Source organism: Patagioenas fasciata, chromosome 9 (genome assembly GCF_037038585.1).
Source record: "Patagioenas fasciata isolate bPatFas1 chromosome 9, bPatFas1.hap1, whole genome shotgun sequence".
Classification (NCBI taxonomy): Eukaryota; Metazoa; Chordata; class Aves; order Columbiformes; family Columbidae; genus Patagioenas; species Patagioenas fasciata.
This window is the reverse complement of record NC_092528.1, coordinates 21,505,240-21,530,987: the sequence shown is the minus strand read 5'-3', so window position 1 is coordinate 21,530,987 and position 25,748 is coordinate 21,505,240. Positions and strand designations below refer to the sequence as shown.

Genomic DNA, 25,748 nt, shown 5'->3' with positions numbered 1-25,748 from the left:
CCTCCTGCCCCCCGTCCGTCGCCGTAGCAACCGCGGGGGGCGACGTAAACCGTTAGTTCATCCTTTATACACGATCCCGGCATCTCACCGCTCAAACTAGCTGCTCAGGGAAGTTCTCCACCTCATTCTCCTATATAGGCTTTGTTTGGGGCTTGTAAAGCGCCTGGTAGCATATAATCTCACTTTGGAGAGGGCAGGCTCATATTTTACATGAGAGAGGGTGTGATGTCAAAGCAAGAACCTCACAACACACATTTTGTAACAACATAGAAGCTGCTGTATAGGCAAATCAATATAAAATAAGGATATTGAATTAAAATAGGCAACTTCCCCCTTTCAAAATTTTCCAAAGTCATAATCACACACAAAAAATCCTCCTTCTGCTCATCTCATCTTCACTTTTTTATGCTGCAGTATAGAGCAGTAAGTTCTATTTCTCCACAAAGCAGTAAGATGCTGTTTAAAGTATCCTATTTTGAAAAAGAACTCACTTATTTTGAAGACACCAGGGAGACCTTTACTGTCACTTAATTTGATGACTTAAAACTGAGCATGGAATTCCATACATGGAGCAATTCTGCTCTTGCTTAGCCTGGAGCTACCTAATTTTAAGATTAAGCTTCAATTAGCAGAGTATCCACAACATCCCTAATGCTGTTGCTCTAGTGACAAGTAAAAAATAATACATATATATGTGTATATATATATATGTGTATATATATATATATATATATATATATATATACACACACACACACACACACCTTGCTTCTGGCCTCAGTTTTATTCAGTAGCTAGAAGGAAAGACTGGATTTACTGAGTTTATAAAATCCTACCTTTAGCCTTTGTCCTGAAAGCTGGAAATGTATCTTTAGGGTGATGTGATTTGGTTGGAGCCACATAGAAAGAGCTTCGTCCTGCCATCACACAGAAGTTTTGACAGTAAGCAGCACGGCTATAAATAAAGGTATCCTTTTGAACACACACCGCTGAGGCCTCAGAAATAAATGTGGTGTATCTATTATCTCTGGAGCTGAACTGCCAATCAAACAAGATCCTGGCATCCCAGGCCAGTTTGTTCTCTGCTGTTTAATCCAGCCACGGGAGCTGAGGTTTCACCAGGACAGTTTGTGTTCAAGTCTTCATCAGCTGGCTACAGCCACCCAAATGGGTGCATGCCCACATATTTGTCCCTCTATTCACAAAAAATTTTCCATGTAAACATTCCAAAAAGGAAAAAAAAAAGAAATAAAACCACCCACACACTTTCCCCAGTTGCCAGCAGAGGGTGGTAATGGGAATTTACAATCCGTAATTTTCTAAGGTTAAAAAAAATACAAATCTATGAATCCCCCAAAGCAAATAACAAACAACAGAAAAAAGAAAACAACAACCACCACCAAACAAAATACACAGAACACCCCCCATCCCATCCCCCACAAAACCCACCCCCTTCCTTTTAATTCAGTCCTGCTCAGCAAGACAGAACAAGACCAACCAAGTCCCTTCCACATGCAGCACAACACATCTCTGTACCTTCTGTTTGATTGCTTCTCCGCACAAAGCAGCGCAGCCCAACACCACCTATGTCAGATAAAAAGACAAGACTTGGAGTGAAAGGCAAACATCTGAGGAGAATCCGCTTTGAAGCTGCAGATCCAGTTCAAAGTCACAAACATCAAACAGTGTCATCAAAGCTTCAGACAGAAAAGTCTAAATGAGTCCTCTCTTTTTTTCAAACCACCATGTGCTCAGGCTGTTCAGACAGCTCTGGGTCAGGGTTTCATCACCCAGAACCCATTCCAAGTGAAAATACAGAAAATGCTGTGTGATATTCACCTTCTGGTCTCAGTGATTCACACAGATGCTCGTTTCAATTAGTAGGGATGTGTCTTTACTGAAATAAGAATAGGGCAAACTATTCTTTTTCAATGAAAGCTGTAATTGTAGCTCATGATAATCTTTGAAGGTAGATTGTTAGTGTTTAAAAGGGCCTACAGGAGATCACCTGAGGCATCCTGTCTAGCATCCGTTTGCCTGCCTTTCGTTTTCCCTGGGTTCAGATTTTGGATCGAGTCTTTCCAAATCAGGTTGGAAACCAGAGTGATTTCCCAACATAAAATCAGGAGAGCTCATTGAGGCCCCATGCTAAAGCTTTGCAAGTCGTCCTTCTGTTTCACCAACATGATTTTGCAAGTTTTCCATATTTTTGATGCTTTATGGATCTAGACTTAGAACTACCAAAAAAATGACACCACAGTAATGGCAGTAAAGTCTAAAACTTGTATTTGAGCAAGAACTAATCATGTCCTTTCCCTCAACCATCCAGTGCACTTAAAACAAGGCAGTAACCACTCATAACCATTTCATAGTTACTGGAAAAGGTAAAACTCACCTTACGCTGTAATAAACAGAAGTTTAATCCGTTAGTTCAGATTACTGGAACTAGCTACTTCAAAATCACTAGCCATACTTGGATTCACTCTCTCCAGACCAGAGCTCAGCTCCAAAGTAAAGGTAAGGATAATGATGTCCTTTTATTTGTAATGATCTAACAGTTTTACAGAGCTGAAATCCCCTGCAGACTGAGCACCTGCTGGAACACAGCCCTTTTCCAAGCAGTGCTGATCGGAAATAGAATTGACTCATCTACAAAGTTTAAAGCTTATTGGGGACAAAGATGTATAGAAGCGACCTGATTAAAAACCCTGACACCTCCCTCATCCCTCCAAAAAAGTGAAATCCTCAGCAAAAGAGCTCAAATCCCTCCCCATGATAATAGTTTGTTGGAAACTGAAGTCCAGGGTCACCAACATGTCCATGTAAGCAATTCCACTGCAGCCCCATGTTCTTGTATTTGCCAGTGCATCATTTCCCAGATATGTGTCTCACTCTTTCAAAACTGGTACTGGATACAAAAATAAACCTAGTTTGTTTGTTTTTTAAACTATAGTTTTGGTAACAAAAGCAGGAAGGATATTTTTCAAAACCAAGCCAGATTGGTTTTAGCAGAGGCTTTAAAACCATCCAGCTAAAACACTTGAACAGCACTTGCTCTCTTATCACAACTTCTACAGCCAACATCTAAAATATGTTACTTATTTTGAAGATCAATGTGTGCAAGAACCAACACCATGTGCATCTAGGACTTCCCACTCATAAATAATGCAAATTCTATTTCTGTTCCCCCCTACAAATTAACATATATGCCATTTCTGTGTTCTAGCCTTTTTCTAAAGGCAGAGCTGCAGCACCAAATCACACCTCCAAGACTGAGGATTCCTTAAACTCTCACTTCAGAATTCACAAGTGTAGCAACCATATTGTTTTAATTTAGTTGTTAGTATATACATGAACACTCAAAAGTGTGATAAAAACCAAACAAAAGTAGGGCTTTTTTTAATAAACAGCATGTGATACAGACCACGAAGATAAATAAAAAGCAGACTTTTTACAGTTTCCCATGAACATGAACTACAATAAGTATCATAGGCCAAACTTTTGTTACTTGAGTAGCACAGCAGAAGGGGAAAAAGAGCTTTTTTAAAAAAAAAAAATACTGCAAGACTATTCTCAGTATGACAACACATGCATCTTTCTGCATCTTAAATACTTTTTTGGCCCATTATTACTAAAAATGTCTTGCTTTCTAACTACTTTACCACAGGACCTTTATTACAGAATTACATACACATGGCAACATCCCTCCCGCCCCCTAGTAGTGGTTATTTCAAAGATAATTGTCTCATTTCTAAAAGATATTTCAAGCACTGGTGGGTGTTTGTAGTCTCCTTTTGATGCAGACATGTAAAGCTTCTAGCTTCAAAGTTACATCTAAGCATCAAGAGATGACACCCTCCTGGGCTCTGTTTATCCAAAATGCCACCAGGACCCTCCCCTGCCTTAGGACAAGCATTGCCCACAGGTGGAGGGAGGTGAACCTCCAACCTGCGCTCTGCTCAGCACAGGGGAAGCCACACCTGGAGTGCCGGGTCCAGGGCTCCCAGTATAAACTGGCCATGGACATACTGGAATGGGTCCAGCAAAGGGTTATGAAGATGATGAAGGGAGGCTGAGAGAGCTGAGATTGTTCAGCCCAGTGAAGAGAAAGCTTGAGGAGCATCAAGTCAATGTATATAGTTGATGGAGAGGAGAAAAGACAACAGGTGAGTGCTGCCCACTCAAAGGACATTAGGCAACAAAACTGAAGAAATTTTATATAAACAGTAAGAAAAAACTTTTACTGTGGACTCTTGTTTCTCAGACAGGCTCTAGACCCAACTGAATGATGGCCTGGGCAACCTGCTCTGGCTCATCCTGCCTCCAACAGGGCTGCTGGACTGGACAATCTCCACAGGCCTCCACAAACCTCAGTGAATTTATGTGATTCTGTGGAAGTTCTTGCAATTGTGGTGTCAGCTGCAATGACCACAGTACTTTCAAAATGTTAAGCCTGAGAATCCAGGACATCAGACTGCAGTATTTTAAATCCTTTTCTCCATCAGGGAAATGGATTTCAATAGTGTATGTGGATATTCACAGTTAAAGCTTGCAGAGGTGCAAGAGGGCAAGGGGAAGAGATGATACTTCCAGGTGATGAATTAGACATTTATCTTCACAAGAGAAGATGAAGGATTTGGACCACAGGGGCTGTAAGACAAGAAAGAAGAGGATTCATCTCTTCTTCCCTTCCTCTTCTTTCCCCTGCCCCTAATGAAACAGTAAGACAACTCTGGACAGCCTGGGGCAGTTGATAATTCAGGATATAGAACACTATTAATAAGGCCTGGGAAGAGATTATACATACTTAAACCAAATAAATAAACCAGAATGAGACTGCAGTGATGAATATCCATGTTTGGGCTCTTATGGATTAACTAAACTAGAGCAGACAGAAGATTCCTAGGAGAAACAGCTTCTCCTTGAGTTAGGCTTTCTATAATTTCAGCAATATGATTAGGTCAGGTTTAACCGTGATTCATTTAATACTAGAACAAATTCCTAACAAAACTGAACACAGTTGCACTGAACTAAACGGTTCCTAAACCAGTTTAACAGCTACTGGGGAACTGGCACTAGAATTTCAGAAACAGTCAAGATAGAATCGGTGTATTTTTTGCCACCTTTATGCTAAAAGAATATTGCAGTACATACAGAAGTGACAGTAAGGACACTTAAACTTAAGACACATTTATGCAAACCAATGGGGATGTTAGCTTCAAAGTACAGGCAGACCATTGCTTCAATTGACCTTCTCTTTCAAATATTTGATATTGTTCTTACACTATAGGCATGTCCCTTTTTTGGGGAGAGAGGTGGTGGAGAGAAAAGAAATAGGGACAGAGGGATCCACCTCTGGCTTCGACTCAGGGGTGCTAATACAGCAAGACCTCATCCTTCTGTAAGTCTATCCCATAAAGCTCAGGAGTCAAGAATACTGCATTGCAAGTTAAGAACAACTGTTCTTCCTGAGCATGGGTTCGACAAGTCTTTATACGATGAAAGAGCAGGAAGAGGAAACATTTAAGGTAGCAAGCAATAAAAATCCTGGAAGTCTCAGGAATGAAAGTAATTATAGACAAGATTACAGCAGGTATGAATTAGAGAGCTGAAAAGGCTAAAGTAAAATTGTCAAGCGTTTATCTGGGCTGCTAGTAAACATTTCTCTCATTTAGAGAGTACCTTTCGTCCTGAATCTTATGAATAAGTAACCTGGGACTGTAACATACATATAGTCTAATTCTGATTTCTTATGCTGTTGTGAATCAAGAGTGACCTGAAGTCAGTGTTATATCAGCATAAATGAAATCAGAATTTCTCAAAGACCAGAGCACCTATAGATGGGTTAGTGTACGCAGATCAAGAACTTTCATATCCAGTTTCCAGTAGGCTTCCCTTCATTAACACAGATGTAAAAAAATAAAACAAAACAACAAAAAACCCAAACCAAAACCCCCACACCAGCTGCAGGGGTGATGAGCTACACATCATTCTGGACAGATAAAGCCTTACCTAAATTGAGACAACTTTCAGCACAAAAAAAATACAAATTCATTATTTGTATGAAACATGTATTGCAAAATTAAATCGGGATTCATAAATCTGCAACATCCACAACTATATAGTATTTAAAAAACAAAACAAATGTGGTTCTTCCATTCAAGTAAAACTAAAACAAGATAAAGTTAAAAAAAAAAAAAATCTTAGAAGCAGCGAGTTACAATTCTTTCTGCAATACCACTCCATTTTCATTAACTTGAAGCATTTTCAAGATGTCAAAGACATCAACAAAACAGTAATTTCAAGTGGCTTTGTTGATATTTGCTTTTTGAATGGGTCCAGCCCAGGTCTGCAACCTGTACAGACATGCAAAACAGGAGGAGTTCACAATTATTAGTAAGAACAGACGTTGGAACATGCCAGTTATAAAATGACAAAGCAAAGAAAATACCTTCAAATTGTCAACAAACATGGGCTACTGACCACCTTACGGGTATTTAATATTTTACAATAAAGGGAAAGTTGGAAAAAACTCTGAAACAACCCTTCAAACTACTAACAGTATGGTCATCACATACAAAGTTCTCTACAAGCTTGGTAATTTCTATATTGCTCTTAATATGCAGGCTTATATCTTCTCCACAAGATGCCAAACCACTCACCATTTTGTTTTTATTGAAATGATTTTTAAGTTGTACTGAAAGCCTGTGTCACCTATGGAAAAAACCTTATTGCACCCCTTCAGAACAGAAAAGTGTGCATACCTAAGTCAGTACAGGTGCTTTTTCTGCTACCTTTAGGAAAGCAATATATCTTTAAGAAAAATGCATAGGCACCAGCCTGTTCTGTCAATAAATCAAACAGTTTCACAGTTGAAAAAGTTACTGTCCTTAAATTTGTATTTCACTAAATCACTATTTCCCAATGCTTTGTAATAAACCACACAGCCCAATCCTGGGCTCCTTGCTCTGGTAGCCCCACTACCAAGTTTTGCAGGAGCAAGGTGTCAGATTCAACTCAAGCTCAAAATAAGCAACTTAGTGTTTTGTGCAGCTCTCAGAATAAAAGGGCACATTTTCAAAAATCCATGTAGTGGGTTTAGTTTAAAAAAAATCCAAATTCTAAGCAATCTCTGTTAAAATCTCGAGGTCAGTTACAGGTGCTTTCACAGTCTGTGAGCAGCTCTTATTTCTGATACTGAGAACAGATGACACCCTCTCATTTTTACAGCAATCTAAGTAAATAGTACCTCCACTATCTTCAGTCAAGTTACATCAGCACAAAACTGGCACAACAGGATAAGGTAATTAGGGTTCAATACTTTGAAGCTTAAAGTTTTTTCTTTCCTGAAACACTGGCAGAATCTTTTTCAAATGCCCATCCTGGTTATGGTAAGAACAACTGCTTGAACCCCATGGGCTCTTCCTATTTTTTTTTTTTTTTTAATTTAAAGGCTATAATTATCTCAAATTGTTATGTCCGTATCACTATGAAGTTTCCCTTCTTTTACTATCTGATGTTCACAATAACTTCTACAGCTCATGCACAGCATTTAGTTGCATTAAGTTCTGGACACAAAGCCTGATTCCTCCTACCTTTCTGTTTGTGCAAAAAGGGTACAGAACACTGTATGCTTGAACTGAAAGACGTTTATACTCATATTTACAGAAGTAAATAGCTAGAAAAGGGCAAATAAGCTGGGCTCATCCAATAAATTTGAATACACCTCTTCATCCAGGCTGCAAAAGGCTGACCATCTCTTACATAAGTGAGGTAAAGCATTGTTTCAATACCAGATAAATAAGGATAATGTAGCACCTAATATGGCATTTGTGCAAGTTTTACTCTGTTAAATTAAGAGTTACAGCCAACAGGGTTTCAGATTTTGTGAACTAAATATAAATTGAAGCTAAGCCATGATTTAAAAGAGCTAAACCATTAGTGTGTTGACCACAAAGTAATATTTACAAGGGTAATTTTGCTCTAGAAAGTATGACCAAGGTTAGCAAGAGTTAAAATATTCATATGAACAAAAAGGAATATGTAACAGTCAATAAAATGAGTAATGGGAAGTCTATTGGACTAGTCCAAAATATTTCATAGAACTAATGAAATAAAACTTCACATTCCCCATACTATTCTTTGAACTTCTGCAGTTTTCACAAAATCAGGTTCCCCCCACAACATCAAGCATCCGTGTGTGCAGTAATCAACTGCGGGATCTTGACTATGAAAGTGTCTTCAAAGACCAAAGCCTTGGCTAGACAATCCCCAAAGTCTTTCATAATGTAACCGATTGCACATCTTTCATATATTACAATTTGCTAAATGAAGCCAACCACTCATTACCTCATCAGCCTGCACAATGTACAGTTTATTTATATACTTATATTCTAATCTAACACCAGCTGTCAGCGTATTTTATATTACATGGGGTATTGCACTTTGAGTGGCACCTCGGTGCATGTTTGCAAGTGAACGAGCTGAACCCCTGAAAGCCCCAGACCTTTGGAATTCACTCCAAGTGCTGCCAATCTAGCAAGTTTAAAATGTCAGGATGAGCATCACCCTCAAAATCATGGGTTTCACCAATTAAAAAACCTGTTTCACAATTAGAAAAGTCAGTCCTACCTGAAGTTGTGCATATGGGCAATCTGAAATCCTCGGTACTCTGAACAGTTTGAAAAAGTGGTGCCAATTTAATTGATTGCACACATCATAATTGTGTTAGAGGACAACAACCAGAATTACAAATATATATTACACACACACACAAAACAGACACAGCTATAAAATGTTTGGTAACTCTACATGCTTTGAGCTAGCCAACGTATCTGCTGTATGTTGAACTGCTTATTATTCATCATATTGAAAATCTAAATTGCTATTGCTGATGTATTTGTTACTGGATTAAACAACCACTTCCAAATGAGGAAGAGAAAGAGGAGAAATGGTGGACCCAAAGACTGAGGGTTTAAATGTACGTGCCTTGAATAGTCAGCATATCACTTCAGTAATGTATAGAGTGATGCCCAAAATTTTTTTGAAGAGACTTAGGCCAAGTTCACCACTGGCATTAGTGGGTGTATCTCCCACTGCTTCAACAGTACTTGTATCCTCTTTCACCAGGGCTGAATTTGGTCCTAGGAATATATCTCTGGTCACCTTCAGTGACGTTAATGGAAACGGGAATCTTGGACAGATAGAACTGGGCTGCAAAATTAAAAGATTGAATATTGGACAAATCATGTAAATAAAGAATATATATTAATAATAGTTCCTATTATATAAATAGCCTTTATAAAAAAATAATCTTTCAATAATTTTAATAACTCACCTTTCTTTAGGTTCTGGAAAACATGTATGAAAAAAATCTATTCAGTTCAAGTTAGATTAAAGCAAACCTAAGATGAACACTACAACTCTGTTGCACTAAACCCAATTCTGACCATTCAGTTTCCAGGTTAGCCAGTTTTTGGGGATGATAGGGAGTTTCCTTGTGAAGGTGTGAATTGCACCCCTAGAAATACTGAGCAGAAGAAACACCATACTGAACAGGCCTATTTCCTACTGCTTTCAGAAACTGTGCAGATGACAGACCCAGAAATCAAAGGGTCATCTAAACCCCATAAATGTTAATGCCTCTGAGCACATTTAAAAGGCACTGTCCTCTCACTATTGTTTTTAGATCTTTGAGCTTAAAACTCCTTCCCTTCAAACTATGCTGCATTTAAATATTTGCTGTCATTTGAATTCACTCTTCTCAATCCAGCATAGTCACCACCTGCTGTACCAGATCTAAGGTAATATGTGATGGACTCTATGTTCACGCTAGCACTATTTTCTTTTTTCCTTCTAATTTATCCTATCAAATGAAAAAAGGAAACATTCTTCCAAGTTTACCTTTTTGGGCTTAAGGCATAACATGAAGTCACACATCATACTAAAGCTTATTTTTTGAAGTGTACAATTTTAGTGCTATCTGAAACCCTGTTTTACATTATTTTTCAACAGTTGTCTGAGCAGTTCATCTCTTTTCTTGCCATAAATTCTAATGTTGTTTGTGGTTTGTGCAATTCCTATGCAACCAGTCTCTGCTTCTAACAGGTATTAACAGTGCAGTACCCACAAAGCGGGCCATCAGTTCTTGTTTTCTTTCCTTTCATTTCAGTTCAAAGCATGTTGCTTTATTGTGTGGAAGATCCAGTCCATTTTTGTTGTCCAGCCACCATGGTGAGCATCATTCATCTGTTTCATGAAGTACTCAAGAGCTTCCTGCTCTGTTTTGTCCAAAGCAAGGGTCTTTCGAATGTATGCAATATCGTCAAATGACTGCAGTTCTGGCATTCCTGAGCCAAGCATCATGGAGAAAAGATTTATGAAGAGATTGGCATGCTGTCGAATTGCTAGATAAGCCTTATAACACATCTCCTGAAACCTGGAAGAGACAGGGAAAAAAAAAAGCTCAGTGTATTTCCTTATTAGATGCATATTACTTCTTCACCTCCAAAACAGTTTTCAGGTAACTGGAAGTTAATAAGAACACCATAATGTTGCTGAGGAAACTTCCTCATCTTCATACTTAGATTATCTTCATTTCTGTAAGAATTAGTAGTGGTCAGAGTAACCCAACAGCCAAACTAAGACAGGCTTTCCAGCCTAAAACCTCATTTGCAATTCATGCAAGTGTTCCACACATGTTTCTGGGAGTTCACAGAGCTATTTTAGTCATTGCTACTGACATTTCAGATTTCAAAGCACATTTCTTGACATGCTGCTGTAAACAGTGCTTTCCTGGTTATCAGGGACACACTGCTCACCCGTAGTTTTATGAGAGCACTAGATACTCTGGAGAACGCATTTGCAGTGTCACAATATTGGGCAAGAAATGCCAGTTTATGCTGAAATCATAACTGAAGTCAGGTTAGGAAAAAAAAAAAATGCAAAAAAGCCTCACTGCAGCATTCAGATACTATATAACTCAAAATCTGTCTTCCAAGCCCAAAACATAATGGAATTAAGATTAAAAAAGAAACTTCTCAAAGACTGGATCTCTGGAAAGACAGAATTTATTTACGTATTTATTTACTATTGTTATTTTAAAACTCTCCTTTCTTAGCAGGTTCTGCAGAATGTCACAAACTACAAAAGCCAGCTGAAGAGCTGATATCACAACAGCTATAGGAAAAGTATTGCTAAGTGACTAGCATTATACCTGACATTTAAGGATTCTCAGTTTTTGCAGATACACAATCCCAAGAGGACTTTAAGTGTTAAATTAAAAAAAAAAAAAAAGATCTCTAAAACTGCATTTATTCACATGTGTGCTGACCCTGCAAAGCTAAAGTGGGGTTTCATGAACTGAAGGCCACATTAGCGCTGATACCACCCACTGATTTACAAGTGGATGGCTGATCTCCAACTAAAGAATTAAAACATATCCACTGCAAACCAATTAAAATACTACTTTTCAGTTAAAAGGTCTAGTTATTAAAGTTCACTGGTAGTAAAGTGCATTTTAGGTATATACTCTGGAAGTTAAGTGCTTAAAAACAGGCTCACCTTTCAAACTCCCTTGTTTTGGTACATTCTTGAGCTCCTTTACTAATCACTATTAAAAAGTCTTGTGTTAAGACAAATGGCACACGCTCTCTTTTATAACCAAATTTTTTCTTCTTGTGATCGAGGAAGTGCCCAAAGTCAATGTGAAACAGCTTGGAAAGACAGAAAGGTAGTTTAAGATTAGTAATTCCTTGTTTAAATGATGTCAAAGTAAAATTCAGCACTTATTGTTCAGATGGAATTTTTTAGAACAAACTCGTATCAAAGTAAGAGATGACATTAGGCTATATTTTTAGAAAAACGTATCTTACTTGTCCATCATCTTTTACCATGATGTTACTATTGTGACGGTCACCAATGCCCAGTATAAAGGTAGCAACACAGTAGCCAGCACAAGAACGTGTAAACAAGTCAATAGCTGCATCATACCTATGGAAAACAAGCAAAGGAGATATTTTCCTACAGATATTCAATAATAAATGTGCAGATTTCCCCCCCTCCCTATTAAGTAAGAACCAATTTATACTATCTTCTCTTAACGAAGCAGAGTTCCTGGACCTTATCACTTTATGAAAGTAAAGAAGAAATTCGGCATACTCTGAAAATAAAAGTACTTACAGTTAGATTGCAGAACAGTAAAGTAGTTATTAAAGTGACTGCCCCTTTTTTGAACGCCATTGTTTTTCATTTTGATGAGTTACTGTTAAAACACAGACTTAAGCCATATCTTCACAGTTCTACCTCCAACTTACGCTTTGCTGCTGAGAGGTCACACAACCAGCCAGAGTCATTAAAAGAGCTACAAGCAGGAAAAAAACAAAACCACAAAACACAAACACCAAAAAACACCTACAAAACCAGATGGACATTATTTTGCACTTGATAAACTTTAGTTCTCTTTAAGTTTCCACCAAAAAGAGGACATGAACAAGAAAAACAAGCAACAAGAAAAATAAGCAACAGGAAATCTCACATTTCTCCTTTGTTCTTGTCCCTGAGCCACTGATGCAATGTATGGCTGTTGAACTGCAATGCTCCTTTTAAGCCTCCTTTACACTGAATCTGCATGATGGTATGAGAGCTCCTCACCACTTCGATGAGTCCCACACAGTCACCAATAGACAAACAACCATAAGGCAACATCCTGAAAGACAAAGGTGGTTTGTTGTTGTTGTTGTTGTTTTCCCCCAGAGTTAAGTTTTAAGACAACAAGCAGCAGACATATTTGATAACCTTCATCTGGTGTCATCTGTTACTTACTTTAGGATATTAAACTATAAAACATTAAAACATTTTATTATCATCAGTTTTGTGGAAAAAATGTACCAAATATTAGTTTTTACAGAATGGCATTCTGCAGAAGCTACTGCACGCACAGACTATTTCGAGGCGGAGAAGCTGCGCGTGTATCAGACTGGGTAATACCCACCTTGCGTGCCCAGATGAAGGTACCAACTACAAAGAGTCATCGCACAACAGGGCTGCAAGTTTGACAACTTTTTCAAAGCAAATCTCACAGATACCATCAGCAGACCAGCGTGTGGCTAATGTGTGTCAGCTCCTGTAGCCTTGCCTGGTATGCGTATCCCTCACAGCCACTTGAATAAGACTTAAGTATTTTTCAAATACCATTGTATCTTTACAGAATTCAATAGTTCAGCTAACTGAATGTTATTTTTAAAAAAATTGCTCTAACATGTACAAACATGCCTATTTATAGCATTTAATTTATTACTCTTGGGAGAACAGAAGCATTGGTAACAAACCAATGCAAAAGAAATTAAAAACGGTATTCCTTGAGAATGACCTCAAATGCTTACCGAAGGTCAAGACCCTGGTTTTGCCAGATGTTTTCCATAATTCTGATTATCTGAAGTGTCAGCATGTCCTGACGCAAGTCTGGAATAGTCAAATACATAGAGATTGCAAATTTCATAACACCAGAACACTTTGTTAAATCTTGTTTTACTTTTCCTCCCAAAAAGTGTGTCTAAGGGAAATGAGGCTTGCACAGTTTAGTGTAGGTTTCGTTCTCTCAATGGAGAAAAGCAGATTTTAAATAGTTGAGAATGAATAAAAATTTGTGGTGGCGATTTCAAAGCTGTTTAAAAATAAACACTAAAAACATGACAATGGAATTACAGATTACACATCTGTAATATCTTAAAGACATTTTTGAGTAAAAAACCCAAGTATTAAATAGTACCATGTTCAACCTCAGACTAAGCATCTTAGAACATATGAAATTTGTACATGACTAAGAACAATACTTCATTGTGCATGCTTAATTTTTCTGGAAAAGAAAATTGCTTTGCTCAGATTTTTTTTTTCAATATATGTATTTTATATGCTTAGAAAATATACTAAACAGTAGGTTAGGAAATAAACAGATACATAGCTTTTGGATTACACTTATTTTCCCTTACCGTCTCCATTTTTAAATATTATCTCATTGTTCTGAAATAACAATTCAGACATAATATCTGGGTTTTCCCAGTTCAACCACAAGGGCCTTTTTGCAGATGACATTATCCTGCACTCCTCAAGCCTGTAAAAGAGATAAGAGTTCTATGAAACAGGCACAACTGGATTCTCATACCATGTTTCTGTAATAGTACTAAGCGCTCCCTGTTTTTTTCAAACTCTTTGAACTAGTATCAAATTAAAGATACACACGTATCACACACATGACAATCAGCCACTTTTACTTTCAGTTCCAAACTTAATTTGGCAAGTGTAATATTAACCTTTTGCTAAGCCCAGCAGAAGAACTGGCTATGCCATAAGTTTTCCTTGGGCAGTGTGTGTTCCTCACAAATGGAAAAAGCGCTGCAGTTCCCATCACCTTAACAGAACAGCTCACTGTCATGTTGTTCCCTAATTTGTTACACCATTAGATTAAAACTACATCACTCTTCATGAATTACTCTGCTACAAATTTTGTTCAGTTAACTTTGAAGATACTAAAGTTTAGTACGCTAGCATTTAACATTAACATTGTTAATGTTAACATCACTACACATTTACTTAAGTATCCAGATAAACTTCAAAACTGAAGACAGTACCGAAGATTTCCCAGTTGATGCGCAGGATTAAGAGGAGAGATAAAACCTTGTAAAGCATCCATAAAATCTGGCCGTCTCATTTGCTCAACAAGAAACTTCATCTGTACCTGATAAATAATCACATTTAGGTTTTGAGAACACTAATTACATGTAAACAAAGGTAAGTTTCAGATTTTAGCTTTGGTTTTAAAGCATGGCTTTGCACAGCTCCAACATAAGCAACACAGATCAGCCAAATATTACACAAATTGAAACCCTTAGCTTTAAGTTCTCTTGCCTCAAGAGGCAGACAGCGGCAACGCACACAGAAAACATTCCAGCTTCTAGGATATCATATGATCTACCAAAGTTAGCATTTATACTTTTCTAGTTAATAAAATAAAATTCCCGTGACTCTACAGTAACAGTTTTGGTATGTGGACAGTTTAAAATACCTTCTGGGTCTCATCTTTTTTTTCCTGTTTGAGAATATCTGTGAGGTTAATCAGCTTCTCCATAGCCTCCACCTGCCTGCTCAGATGCTTTAGGTACATTCCACATGCTCGACAATAGGACTCCAGAAGTAAACCAAACCTCTGACTTACAGTTTTATTGTGCATTTCAGACCTACATAGAGAGGAAGAAACAGTTATAGCTTAAAGACAAGACTACTTAGAGGTGCCAAAAATGAAGCTATACCTGTAACATCTTCCTGAGGGCCACTTATGGATCCATCTTTTTAGGTACATAACTTGTATTGACCTCCCACAACTCATTTCATTCTGACTGATTACACTTCAGTACCCTTTCCAATTAATTCAGCACAGAGCTTATAGGCTTTTTCCCCATTCCTCTTTGCTCCATCCTGTCCTCCTTTACCCCTTGCCTTTACCCAAAATCCACACTTTCCAGGAACTCTGAGGGAAACATCAGGCTTTCAATTCGAGTTCCAGATTTCTTTGCTGAGAACAAAGCTAACCTGTTTCATTTTCTCCTGTCTCATGTAGCCAGCCTCAGGCTGTGGCCCCTCTAGTTTCCTTGTTCTTACATATCTCAGCCTTTGCACAGTCTGTGCCTGATCACATTGTCTGAGAACAGCATTTTTAGGTGGGGTATAGCTACAATCCAGTATGCCATAAGATGATTTATGCTCAGCCTTCTCAACACCAGAAACTACATAAGCCTGTGTTGTACTTAGGAAGAACAGAGAGATATCTTGGCTATCAAGCTCTCTGAAATCTTTAACAAGTATGTATGAATAGTTACTTTTCAAAGCCTTATCTACTCAAATTGGGTGGTTTTCTTTAGATCTCAACCATTTCCAAAACTTTCTGGGAAAGACTGGTGGGGTATCTGGTATACAAAATAAAGCTCAAACAGCAGAAGTCTGTCAAATGTGTAACCAGCTAGTAATATGGGAGGCTTCCAGCAATATTAGACTACCCTACTTTTAAGAATAATCATTATTAGATAAAAAGAAATACAGGACTAGGTATCTATTATTAACCAACTTTTGAAACTGCAAGGGATGACTTCTATTACCAAACTATGCATTCAAACTCTTAACCAATATAAAACAAACTTTAAGTGTTAATATTTTCCTTAAAAAATGACATTAAGTATGCCAAGCCTTTAAAACAACTAATTGTTTACAGCTAATAGGAACTCCATCACCCCTTAACATAACACAATATTAAGCTTACTTTAAATGCCAAAAGAAGAAGTGTCCTATCCTTTGATTGGTCAGTGCTTTCTTGAGTAAAAACCTCACAAGCTGATTATCTAAATACTGTTCATATTTCAGAACCTAGAGAAAATAAAAAAAAAAAAAGAATAATCAGCTGCAGTTATTATTTCTACGAACAACATACAGATTAAAAGCAGTTAACTAAAAAGCAATTTATGCTTTAAATTAATTTCTGTAGAATGACTGATCTTGGCATTAATGCTTGTATGTGTTTGGGTTTGAACAATATCTGCTAACAGCACACTGGCTGCCTCTATTTCAGGAACTTAGTATCTGATGCTTCCTTTACTGTTACAAATACTTTAGCCTCAACTTGCTCAAAATTTTGTGAATATGCTTCTGCTCATACTTTCCCATATGTCAGGACAGCTGAAGCAGCTCCCTGTTCCAGTTGGTGGAACAGTTCTGCATCTCTGCAAAATTTTGTTATTAACTACCACCAAGCAAAAAAACCCAGCAGTACAGAAAAGGAACTACATTTCATCTCCTCCTACTAAATAATCTGCCATGAAAATCGTTACTTTTGATGACTGCTTTTTCACATCATCTTAACTTTTGTTGAATTTAAACCTCTGTGATTATTGAATATACACAAGACATCACGTATATCAAAATATGTTCTATACCTGTACTAGCTGGATTAAATACTGAGACAGTTTGTCGTCTGTCAAGTACTTCTCTAGACACCGAACTGCAAAAGCTCGCACCATTGGATCTGGATAATTACAGTCCAAAAGCTCCATTGCTTGCTCTGGCTTGATTGGAGGCCAATCTTTTACCAAACAGTACATCTGTGGACAAGAATTCCAAGCACATCACACATTTGTATTGATTAGGAAGAAACTGTAATACACAATCACTAGAAGGTGTTGTCAGACACAAACTACATCTGAGTAGAAGCTGTTTACTTGCCAGTCTTCTCAATAAACATTTGTTATTTTATCCACTATAAAAAGAATGAAAGCAAAACCTCACACTTAACTGTAACTGACAAATCAGCAACATAACAAGGATTCAAGTAATGCCACCAGAAGGAAATCAGAAGACTCAGATTGAGCCAAATAACTAGACCTACAGACCAGACTGATCAGTCAATTATAGTGGCAGCTTGAACTATGTAAGTTTTCATTCAATGTATCATGCACACATAACTTCTGGAAGTTAATTAATGTTTTACTTAAAATACCTTATTTAAAAGTTCCTTTACAACTTAATTCAGTGCTATGTGTTACCTGGGCCACTTCATCTCTAGAATTCCATTTAACAGACAAAAGTAACTTGGGCAGAATTTCTGGAGTATTCACACAATAGTGTCTGCAAAAGAGAAAAAAGTTCTAAGTTCAAAATGTCATTTTTTTCTTCAATAACCATCTACTATATGCCCTCAGTCTTGCACCTTTTCCTTCCTTGGTCAGCAGAGCCCACCTGATCCCATAAAGTGCTGTCAAGATCCATGCACAAAAGCTAAGACTGCAGGCATAGGAAAAACGTGAACTAATTCAACAACTTACTTTTCTCCATAGGCTTACGAACCAAGACACACAATGCAGAATGCTTTAAAAGCCTTTTCTAACACACTAACCCGAACAGAATAAAGAACAGAATAAAGAAAAGGGAGCAAAACCCAAGACAATTGAGAAATTTGGAGTGAATGGGGTGAAGTTTGACTGTGACAATGAGGGTTTTTTCTTTGACTTGGTTTTTGTTTTTAAATACCTGTGGCTCCAGAGGAAGTCCTTCTCTTGCTCAGTGATTTCAGACAAAGGATCCCGTGTACAGATGGCTCGCAGTTGCTCCTTGTCACTTTCTCTTAATTCATTATCTCGAGCTATTCTGTTGCTCTGCAGAGAGAGAGTTGGCCATTAACCCTCCACACTTTTCCTTCTCTCGTCATATACCATATTTGAAATATTTTAACAGCAGAGCAACACTTATAGTCTATGGCAGGCAATACGATCTTGTTGTTTCCTTTTGTTATAACTGAGGAATTCCAATTAAAATAAAAGATGAAAGACTAGGCCTTTGATTTCTACAACTGCTTTTAGTCACTACTGGAACAAGAGGCCCATCAAACTAAACCAGCTGTGTGGAAAAGTAGCAGCCATTGACATCTGATGAACAACATAATGCAGCACAAAAATGCAACTGGTCATTTCTGTCTCCAGTTTTGAGAGTGCTCAGAGCTGCTGAAAGGAGTGAAAAAGAATCAGAACTGAAAAAAGCAAAATATGGGGGATGAAGCTAGGTAAATAAAGGCAAAACACTGTAGGAAAGCCTGAGTAACAGGAAGACTGGAAAACATTAACCAGAATTAGTATAAGATATTCTCCAAAGACACAGAAAACAAGAACCGGTACACACCAAAATTAATTTTATCTAAGACTTCATTTATTAGAACCAGCTTAGACCTATAGCAAAGGTACTGAAACTACTACTACTTGATTTTTCACAGCTCATGTGCCAAATTCAATTCTTCTCCTATACTTTCCATTTCTTAACACGTCACGTGCGTGTCACAAAGCAACATATTAAACGATGCAGTTTGAGGTTTCAACTACAGAATCAATTGCACTGCAAAAAGGAGAAATCTTAAGCAGGTTTATTATTGCCTTTAGTATAAAATACAACTGCAAAACCCAAGTTTGACACTTAAGATGAAGCTAACCCAAAAATTCTAAAAGAGTTGAACAGTGCTTTTATAGTGAACTCATATTTTCACACCTGTATGATACCTACTACTACAAAACTAAGACCAATTCTTTTCCAAATTCAAAATGTTTAAATGTAGAACCCACAGGATCTGTCCTCTTGTTCTGCTCTTTCCCTGGACAATTTCTACAGAGCACATTCAGCCAGATAACAAGCAAGAAGAAACTGAGTTTTGTCTGCCGGTTTTGTTGTTGGAAGTTTTCAACTGGTTGAACTAGTATAGTACTTGGAAACAGAAATACCGACATGTCTTTTAAAGAAAGTTCTTCCAATGCATCTGGCTAAAAGAAAAAAAAAAAAAAAAGGAAAAAAAAAAGAAAGCTGAAGAACAATCTGAACAGTCTGAGATTACCAGGTAGGAGATTAAGGCACTCTGTAAAAGGTGAAGTGGTGTTATTTCTAAGAATATGCACAAACACAGAAACAGTTGTCAGGTTATACCACAGGATTACCTACCTCAGACTAAAAGTCCTCTACTCTACATTTATCTTTAATTACATAAATTATGTGTTCTTACGATGGGTTCACTACTATTATACAGGACAAGAATATTCTGGCTTTCAAGCTTACATCTACCAATATTAAGGTATGAATCAACCAGCTCAAAAGATTTTAAGTACCTTACCCTGTCAGTAGTGTGATAGTACAAGATGTTAGAAAAAAACAAACAACATATTGATGCACTTTTACACTGGACTGGACTTAGAAATGGAGGAAATTATTCAGGACTACTGTCTATATGGCACAGGAAAATTTCTAGAACACACTCAAATATTACGGTAACAGATACAGTGCAAGTAGCAAAGCCAGAGTCACTCTATAAGGAAGTTAATGGATAAATGACTTCATAATTACACCCTGCTGCTGACATAAGATCAAATAGTTGGTATTGAACAAGTCATTAATTGTACATATTCATCTGGATTCTGAAAGAGTCATCCTAAATAGGAAGTGAAAGTCAAAAAAGTATAAAATGTACCTGCATAGTGGGTCAGAAAGATCATAGTTTAGGTCAAGCCCAGAAGGAAAATGCATTTATCCTGTTGCGGTCAACACCAAAAACTTGAAATTCTATGAATTGTGGGACAGTAAATTAGATTTAATATTTGAAAATTCTTTCGTATTTGAGATATTAATGGACCTATAAGTGATCTCAGTATGCATAAAGTAAATTTAAATGCAGTGTAATGCATTTTACAGTTAAACTAAAGAGTTATGGCTCTTTGTATCATAACAAAAACATTTATATAAAAATCATACCTCAGTGAGTGCGTTGCAGATTTTGACCATTTCAGACAAGCATTTTTTACTTATTTTAGATACGGTCAATGTTACACAGTAATCTAGTATCTGATTTCTGAATGAGTAACAACATATTGCCTTTTAACTCCCTAAATATAGTTACAAACAGCTATAAATACACACAGTACCTGACTATAGGAAGTTTGGCTTCAGACCTGAAGACAGCACACATTAAAAGATAAAGGGGACAAATACAACACTAAGAGATCACTAATGATGTTCAAACTTACCAACCATGTAATGAAATACGATTTAAGAAAGCAAAAGTAATAAGAGGATTTTGGCAGACACCAACGAGGGTTGAAAGAAAAGCAGCATGAACAATGAGAGATCAAAGCAGTGATACATGGTTTGTTTCCCTGTCAACTTAGTCACCAGTGCAAATGGGCTTTCTCCATATTTAAGCACTATGACCTCCTCCTACAGTATTGTAAGGAGTATCACAAAAAAGACAAGGCAATAATTTGAGACTTTATTCTGCCACAGAACATTGGGGTTTTTTTAATTGTAAAGTGTAAGTCAATCATTACTTGGTCACTAATAAGAGCTTATTCTCCCCACCATTTACTATTTTTGCCTTCAGATACAACAAAACAATGAGCTGAACATATATACATGCAGGTAATAGGCTGCATTACAGCAAAGGAATGTGATTTACCAAGAAGCCAACTGTCCTTAAACATTTTTGAGAGCCCTGCAGCACAGCTCAGTCACAATATACATCATAAGCAGATACACCACTCTATGATGGGCTTCCTGTAGAGTATCAGGAGAAATCAAATGCCTGCAACTCTTTGTTCAAGATATGTTGAGATGGATTGTTATAAATATCACCAGAATTCCCAAACTGGAAGCTTACTGACGCTTACACACTTTTAAGCACAGTAAAACTTTCCACATAGAGACTCCTTCACACAGACCACAAAGGTCTCTTGAGGAAACTCAAGTCTTTGCACTAGCCTCCAGAAGTAAACCACACCAACTCAATTCACAGCCTTGTCTTTAAATACATAGCATTGTTAGCTTCACTGCTTTCCTTTTTTCTCCTTTTAATCAACCAAAATGTACTTTTAAGAAAGATTCAGACCTCACCAAAAAGCCAATTGTCAATGCACGGATTTTATTCATGCAAGAGAAGAGATCAAGGACCGCACTCATGTATGTACCAATCAGTTCCCTTAAAATTCCCTGTACTTATGGCTATAACTAGCCCATTAAACAGCCAGTAAAGAGTTATAAGCACCTTTAGGTTACAAAAGGAGAATTACACCTTCTGAAGAGTTAAATTAAGTATCTTAGACACCTGAATTAGTGATACAAAAGTGTCAAAAAAGCCCTAGCAGTTTGCACAGTAAATTTCTCCCTAAAGTGTTTTGGTTGGGCAGCGAAGCATTAGGTCAGTTTACTGATAACACATAAAGGAGGGAGAATATATTTCTCACTTTACTAAACACAAAAAACTGATTTTTTGCTTTTACACCAAAACAGAATATATGGAAAAAAGTTCTCTTTATCACTAACATACTGAGTAAAATAAGTAATACTTTTGTATTTCAGTAGCTAATCTTGGAGGGGGAGTTTGCCTTACCAGCCCCGCACAGCTGTAGTTAAAGCCCAGTTCACGTGATATAGTCCAATTGGCATGTTCTTCGATCACCGTCATATCTGGGAACTTTACAGGATTGCTAAACCAATCGAATTCCAGCTCTAAACATGGAGTTTCCTACGTAAAGGGAATTTTAATTACTTTTTCTGTTGAGCAATACTAATTAGAATACAGCATATGTTGAAAACATACTTTTAAGGAGGAAGCCAGCATGCAAATACTTACCTTATTTGGGTTTGATCCAGTAACACCAATAGGATTCAACAAATCCTCCAGCCCATGAGGTACCGCCCAAAGGTTCAAAGCCATTTTCCCAGAAACAAGGGTGTCTGTGTAATCAAACATGTTTATATTCCCCCAAGCCAATGGACAGTGCTCCTTTAAGAGATTAAAGGATGTTTGTTGAGTGTCATGTATTTATTGCAGAGTGGGTCACAAGAAATAACATTTTCACCCCAGAGCAAGTTATTACATTCCCAGACTAGCAGAAAGCAGGTTGTGAATGCTGTACCATATATTTTTAGGACAGACTCTCCTGGCAGTGATTTTGCAAAACGATATTGAACCACTTGCAAACACATGCTAACATCTTCCCCAAATCAAAATAACTCAAGATGATGGAGGGTTTTTTGACAGAGAGAAACTTTTTATCAAGGTCTGTAGTGGCAGAACAAGGGGCAACAGTTTTAAATGAAAGACAATAGGTTTAGATTGAACATAAATATTTTATATTTTTATATGTATATATATATATATATATACACACACAGATTTTTTTTTAACACGATAAGGGTGGTCAGACAGTGGAACAGGCTGCCCAGAGAAGTTGCAGATGCCTCACCCCTGAAGTGTTCAAGGTCAGGTTGAGTGGGGCTTTCGAGCAACCTGAACTAGCGAGCAATGGCCCTGTCCACGGCTGGGGAGTTAGAGTAGATGGTCTTTAAAGGTCCTGTCCAACCCAAACCATTCTATGATTCTGTAAGATTTGGAAACCTGGTCATAGACAAAAGCTATATAGTACCTGTGACACACATCCAAACTCAGAACGTAAAGATGCCCCTGGTTAGAATTTGATGCCATATGCAGATTCTTAAAAATTACTATTGGAGATCTTGCATCCAATGTTAAAGAAACACAAATTGCCTTTATTTTAAAAATCAACTCTAAATCCAAGTATAAACCATTACCCTTATTTAATAGGTAAGTAACATATGGGTTTAGAAACTTGAGTTTAAAGGCACCTGCACCTCAAAACACTAACACTGATCTCTGGGTCTGACATTAGAGAATTAGAAGCAACTTAGTCTTGAATGGATAAGCTTTTTCCTGTGCTGTTTAATTTCTGACCACCAAAAAAAAAAAACCAACACACAAACCAAAGTGGTAGTCTGAATACGATACAGGAAAAGAAAAACACATATTTCAATCAGATTAACAAAAACCATCACATTAAGACACACTGTCAGGACAGCATTTATCAAATACCTTCCAAAACTTGACTTAAGTAGCTTTTGGTCATTAGTTTATTAAAGCAATTAAGTATTTTACCTCTTTAGCGCCCTTCCGGCCTTTAACAGAACAGATAGAAAGGCAGAGCCGAGCAGCACGTGGAAGATCAGGAATGTACATGTCATACAGTAGCCATTCATTCCATCTGTAACATTAAAAAAGCAGAATAAAACCAAGTTAAAGGACAGCATGGAAGAGAACTGCATTTAATCAGCAGTTATACTAAAAAGCATTTGTTCTATTTCTACCGAAACTGTATACGTGCAATAAGAGTACACTTTCTTATTCTTGCATGAAGGGTCCTCCTATATACATTTACCACATCTACTGTTTTGGGGAATGGAAATTTCCTCAGTTAGCCTTCTAGCCACACCACCTTTTAAAAAGTCACCCTAGGTTCAGTTCCACCAAACTCAGTAACAGGCTCATTCACTTTCACTCTTGCAAACCCACTGACTGCAAAGGCCAGAGTAGGTCTAACCCAAAGCCAACAGATATGCGTATGTGTTACACTAATGTAAGGTTTAGCTTATGAAATATTTTTCACTTCGGGGAAAAAAGAAAGTGGGGAAAAAACGTGGCATCACTTTCAGAACTTCACTAAATTCAAACTGCTGGAAAGTAAAAACATAATTGCAAGATGGGAATATAACACAGAAATCCAAAGCAATATTCCTAACTCAGATATTATTCTATTTACCACAGTAATATAAGCACAGATCCATCCTACAGGAATATACATTTTGTTTTTATGAACTTCTCTGAGCAGACATTCTCAGTTGCTAGAACTGTGCTTTTGAAGGTTAATTGCTGAATACAGTTTATTTTCTTAAATGGACTGGCATGCTAATCTGCCTCAGTTGGAAGAGACAGCACCTTCCAAGGACAGCATTAATTTTTCAGTGTCTGTAGCTACTAAAAGCAGAGTTTTACAAAGAAATACCTGTCCAAGTCCTGTAAGAACAAAGAAATTGACAGAAACTTTCATTCACTTTTCTTAGGTGTGGATTTCATGTAACACAGATCTTTATAATTATGTCCATGTTTCCAAGCCATACCCTTCACCACCTTTCCAAGAGGATTTTATCCCTAAAGCAGTTAAATGATCAGTTCAAGTATAGTTATATTTGGGGCAACTCAGAGGGAGAGGCTATTTTTCAGCAGCTCTGTATATTATTAGCCCTGCTAATTATAAAACCTAATTATATTCATTGAAAACATACAGACAAAAATAAAAGTTTCAAAATGTATTAATAAAGACATGAAGTCAAACAGAAAATGCAAGGATTATTTCTGAACACATACTTTCACCTAATCCTAGCAGATGCTGAAATCTCACACCTCCCTGTTAGTCGAAGTTAGAGGAACATTATTTAGATACTACTACTCAATAGGTTTATATATGCTCATATAAAACTTATTTTTACACTTTTAAGTTCATGTGATTTATTTTTCCAGAAAATATTGATGGCAGGTCCAATCTCCTGAAAATAATCAGCCCAGATCTAGGAGTCACTTCTATGTGAGCAGATGACAGCCATATCCCCACATAGAGCAGTTCTGCTTTAGAACACCCTACGCAACCTCACTGGAACAAATTTACAGGTTATATCGCATGACACTGCCTCATGCTGAAAGTGAAATCTGAACCTGCAATGGGAACACCTGCTATTGATCCATGGTCAAAAAATAGAGCTCAGTCACCCAGAGCTATGCTGATTTCCCAGTATTAATGACTAACTATATTGGAGTTTCATATGCAACTGCAAATGCATGTTAAACAGATTTGTTCAGTAAACAAACTATACTATTATATGCAATATGTAAAAATGTTCTTACAAAACTTAGGGCAAGGAATTCCCAGTAACAAGCTCTACCTGAACAATGGCCAAGTTGAACCTTTACTCCTTCAGTGCTACCATTTATAATGCCCTGGAAGACAAGTCCTCTGTAGTTTTTCAAGTACGTGGCTTACCTGGGATTAGAACAGGGTACCCTTTGAGTATTCACATTGTCACACAAAGGTTCTCCTCCATGGTAGATACCTGTTCTAACATAGATCTGAAAACAATGTTAATATTAGTACTATCTTTGAGACGTTACTATAAACATTTTTTCCACTGCTATCAACATATACTGTGGTTACAGCATATTACCCTTAATTTCCATCAAGTGAAAAACAAAACCAAAACTGAAAACCAAACAGCCCATCACTCCCTAGGCCAAATTCGTTCACTCTCTGCAAGGTGTGAAACATAGTATATAAGTA

At 37.3% G+C, this 25,748-nt stretch overlaps 1 protein-coding gene across 1 annotated transcript in view; it reads right to left on the bottom strand.

Moving 5' to 3' along the window:
- Window positions 1-6,054: 6,054 nt before the first annotated feature.
- The window catches only part of PIK3CA (phosphatidylinositol-4,5-bisphosphate 3-kinase catalytic subunit alpha), a 42,248-nt gene continuing 22,554 nt past the window's right edge, over window positions 6,055-25,748 (bottom strand). Inside the window, exons 6-21 of the mRNA XM_065844268.2 lie at window positions 25,455-25,540; window positions 23,519-23,624; window positions 22,196-22,348; window positions 21,953-22,087; window positions 18,070-18,194; window positions 17,586-17,667; window positions 16,980-17,144; window positions 16,310-16,413; window positions 15,062-15,233; window positions 14,628-14,734; window positions 13,989-14,110; window positions 13,383-13,461; window positions 12,536-12,706; window positions 11,874-11,991; window positions 11,563-11,714; window positions 6,055-10,438 (exon numbers count right to left, since the gene is read on the bottom strand). Coding sequence (XP_065700340.1) covers window positions 10,168-10,438; window positions 11,563-11,714; window positions 11,874-11,991; window positions 12,536-12,706; window positions 13,383-13,461; window positions 13,989-14,110; window positions 14,628-14,734; window positions 15,062-15,233; window positions 16,310-16,413; window positions 16,980-17,144; window positions 17,586-17,667; window positions 18,070-18,194; window positions 21,953-22,087; window positions 22,196-22,348; window positions 23,519-23,624; window positions 25,455-25,540 — 2,148 coding nt within the window. The 3' untranslated portion in view covers window positions 6,055-10,167. The remainder of the gene's footprint in view (window positions 10,439-11,562; window positions 11,715-11,873; window positions 11,992-12,535; window positions 12,707-13,382; window positions 13,462-13,988; window positions 14,111-14,627; window positions 14,735-15,061; window positions 15,234-16,309; window positions 16,414-16,979; window positions 17,145-17,585; window positions 17,668-18,069; window positions 18,195-21,952; window positions 22,088-22,195; window positions 22,349-23,518; window positions 23,625-25,454; window positions 25,541-25,748) is intronic.